Raw genomic sequence first — 3,722 nt, 5'->3', positions numbered from 1 at the left:
TTACATGAAAGTACTTCTGATTGCAGCAGGGAAGACAGAAATTGGAAGGAGCTGGTGGATGAGGAGAAAGCAGCTCATTCAGCTCTATCTACCTCCCAAACCAAACGTCCCTGGGGTACCTAAGAAAGACTTTGGAACCTTAGCTTTCTTGAAAAATCAACCTCCCAGCCCAGATCCTTAATTTTACAGATGGAAAAATTGGGTAGGTTCTCAGTGGTTCCCACTGAATCAATGACTGCACCGCATTAGAACATGCCCCGTTTTCCCAAGCCAGGTCTCACCTCACCCCTTCCCAACAGCTGGCTCCCCAGCCTCAGACCCACGCGGGAATCTTAGAAAGAACTACGGAAGGAGAATTGCAGGTAGATTATGAGCAGCAGGACGGTAGCCCAAAATAAGCACCAGGGGATGGAGCAGAAGTTGCAGCCTGAGCCGGCTTCGGCCTGTGGCTTGGTGGGGCTGGGCGCACGGGAGAAGGTGTAGGTGTTCGCCTCCTCCTCCAGCAGCTTCTCGCTGGGCTTCCAGTGCACGATACCTTCCTGGCAGGCCTCGCAGAACTCGCCGCGGTGTCGCCGGTTGTCCTGGCGACTGGCCACGTGGATGCGATAGTGGCCCCCGCGCTCCCCGTAGCACTGCTCGCGAAGGCTGGTGATGAGGTTGTCCACCAGGCTTTCGATGTTCTCCTCCAGCATGCTGGATTCATCCAGCCGCGCCGTGCCGCATTCGTAGCACAGCTGCTTGAACACGCGCATGCGCACAGAACCAGCGCGCTGGGCACGGTCCAGGTACATGTGGAAGAGGATGACTACATGGGGCGACTGCCAGGTGTGCCAGCACCAGGAGCAGTGGAACCTGCCAGTGAGGAAAAGAGAAAGAGAGGACCGTGGAGGGATGAAAACGAGCCAGGAAAGGGGTAAAGGGATATGGAGGCTGGCAGAGGTGGGGCCGTGTGCTGACAGTCCCCAGGATTCATTAGCTTCCCCAGGAGGCCACCGTCCTTGCTCTGTGTGAGTGCCTAAGGGACAAGAGCAGCCTCCCAGACTTGGCACCGGGAATCTAGCAGTGGTCTGCTCCCTGGTTGCCATCCAGAGACCTTGTCTCCCTTGGGCCGGGTTTCCTCAGGCCTTACCCCTTCTCCCAACTCATTCTTTATCTATAAAATACTCTGGGTAAATTGAGTCTCTGCCCACACCACGTGGAAGTCTGACAGCAAAGTTGAATCTTTCCAGCTAAAAGATAGAGAAGTCTATCTGTTAACACTGACTGAACAGACTGGGCCTAAATCAACAGACAATGAATTATTAGCACCATCGACTGTTAGCGCAGGCCAGAGATAGTGAATTCCCAAGTCCTGGCAGTGGAGACGGCGTGAGTGAAGATGATCCCCCCACACACAGGCCAGAATTTCCCACGCTGACCTCAGTCAGCCAGGAATCGCAGTTCAGCAACAAACTCTGAGTTAGCCACAAAGTCCTCCCACTCTGCCCCACAAGAACCTCCAGGAAGTAGCACCCTAACATCTGATGGAGGGGCGCCCACATTTTCATTTTAGTCTTTTTGCTTATTCATATCTTTAGCAACTATTTTTCTCTCAGTCAGACTACACTTGTATTTCTTAAAAAAAAAAAAAAAGGTCAGAATTGGGGGGTATGTCACAGAAATTAACCTATCATTCATTTTGTTTCAGGACACAGTAAAAGAGCCATCCATGTTCACACAGCTAGAGAGAGGCCTAATCAGTATCCTGCAGGGCTGACTGGAATGAACCGAACACAGAACTGAGCTGACTGGGCCAAGCTAAGTGAGAAGGCTTTTGCTTCTGACCCAGATACCTGCACCACTCGGCTGTTCTCATTCAAGTCCCAAAAGTAAGTCTTAACGTAGACCCATGTACTGGACCCAAGACTAGAACTCTAGAATCACCCAGGAGCCTTCTTAAAGTCCAGGTATTGATCTGAGTCTGGAAGGGGCCCAATATTCTGCAGCTCTAGCAAATTCTAGATGATCAACACCGTCATCATCACCCCTGGAGCTCAAAGTGAAGATCTCGGCTAACCCTTCATTCAGCACGGGGGAAAGCATGGTCCAAAGAGGAAAATGGATTTCTCAAGAGACACAGAGCCAACAGTACAGTCAGTTTCTAGTGCGCTCCGTGTGGTCGACATTTCAAACCAAATCAAGCTGAATTAACTAGGTTCAAACTGAGCCTTCCCCAATACAAGAGCACAGATCCCTTGACTCCCAGTGGAACCAAGCCTTCCTTTTCTCAGCTTACAGATACTTTAAAAGACAATATTAAAGTCCAAAAGTGTGGGAACTGTCAGAGTCAGAAACTAATACTTTTATTATTGCGTATTCTCTCTCGATAATATATATCATATAATATGCATTTTTCTAACTCTTTATTTGCTAAGTGGAGAAACTGTAAGAATAGTTCTCCTGGTGAACAGGTGAAGAATTGAGCCCAACCCGGGGTCTGTTTTAGGGATAACCTGCCTTCTCGTCTACAGCCTCACAGTGAGACTGGAGCAGGCATTTGGGTTCTGTGCATCCTTCTCGATCCTCTGAAGGTGCCCCGGGGCTAGGGTCCCAGACACTGTCTGCAGATCCCTTCTTGCTGGGCCACTCACCTGCCTGAGGCGTGAAGTTCCAGGTACTGCTTCCAGCCAGGGGCCAACACATTGTGCTTGAGGTTGGGGTCTATGATGAAGTCCCAGCTGTCAGCTGGCTTGACCTCCTCCATCTTCTCATAGAAGACCTTCTTCCACTCACCTGTGGTCACACTCTTACACATGTCCTCGTCGGGGGCGAGAGAAGGCAAGCTCCACTTTAGAGAGAACGTGGGGAATGAGGGCAAGTGCAGGGCAGGGCAGCGTAGTCTCCACGGTCTAAAAATCCTCATTGGCAGGACCGGGAGGAAGCAGGACCTGACTCCCTCCTTTGTCCGCAGTGGAACCTGTTTCCAAGGCAACTAGGCAGGGTGCCAGGGGACACAACCTGGGAGGAAAGAGTCTCTGGAAGGGTATTTCAGAGCCTTGATGGCAGTCTGCAGAAGCAAGGTTTCTGAGTCTCAGAGATCCAAGGCAGGTTGGGGGCCTGGCAAAAGGCTAGACTTCAGACCTTATCATCTTGGCCTGCAAGAGCATGGAGAGGTGATTATTTGAGAGCAGGCTCAATTTCACCTGGCCGCCCCCTGGAGGCATCATCAGCACCTGGCTGCTATGGTAACCACTCCACCTTAGGGAGCCAAGGAGAAATAAGGGATGGGAAGATGTAGACCTGTTAGCAGGTGGAACTAGAATATAGCCTCCCTCTGCATAGCCACCCTTCTCATACCTGAACCACTGCCATTTGATATACATCATCAGAGATCTCATAAATCACAGTGACTATGTCACCGTGCAGATCCGGGGTTTATTTTATCGTATAAATGGCACAGCTGCTCATAAGCCACTCCAACCCATTCATTCTTGTGTTTCAAGTATGTTGATGTGTCAGGCCCTGTGCAAGGTGCTTGTAACTGGATATGTGCCAGGTGACAATAATGTAATGAGATCCATACTGCAAGAACCATTGACAAGAACGGTTACCTGTGCACAAAGGTAAAAGCCATTGCATCACCCAGGTAGCAAGACAGGACTACTTCCCAGTTAGTAACAGAAGAGAACCACAGGGAGCTAGACAGGACTACTTCCCAGTTAGTAACAGAAGAGAACCACAGG

The 3,722-nt window shown here is 50.4% G+C and overlaps 1 protein-coding gene across 1 annotated transcript; it reads right to left on the bottom strand.

Moving 5' to 3' along the window:
* Positions 1–332: 332 nt before the first annotated feature.
* On the bottom strand, positions 333–2,902 carry Rtp1 (receptor transporter protein 1). Its single transcript, XM_005344759.1, has 2 exons — positions 2,631–2,902; positions 333–852 (listed from the first exon to the last, which is right to left on the bottom strand). Exons 1-2 carry the CDS (start codon positions 2,900–2,902, stop codon positions 333–335), a joined length of 792 nt encoding a protein of 263 aa, XP_005344816.1.
* Positions 2,903–3,722: the final 820 nt, after the last annotated feature.

The sequence above is a fragment of the Microtus ochrogaster genome, chromosome 2, assembly GCF_000317375.1.
Source record: "Microtus ochrogaster isolate Prairie Vole_2 chromosome 2, MicOch1.0, whole genome shotgun sequence".
Classification (NCBI taxonomy): domain Eukaryota; kingdom Metazoa; phylum Chordata; class Mammalia; order Rodentia; family Cricetidae; genus Microtus; species Microtus ochrogaster.
The sequence above is the reverse complement of the archived record's forward strand: the minus strand, read 5'-3'. Positions and strand labels throughout refer to the sequence as shown.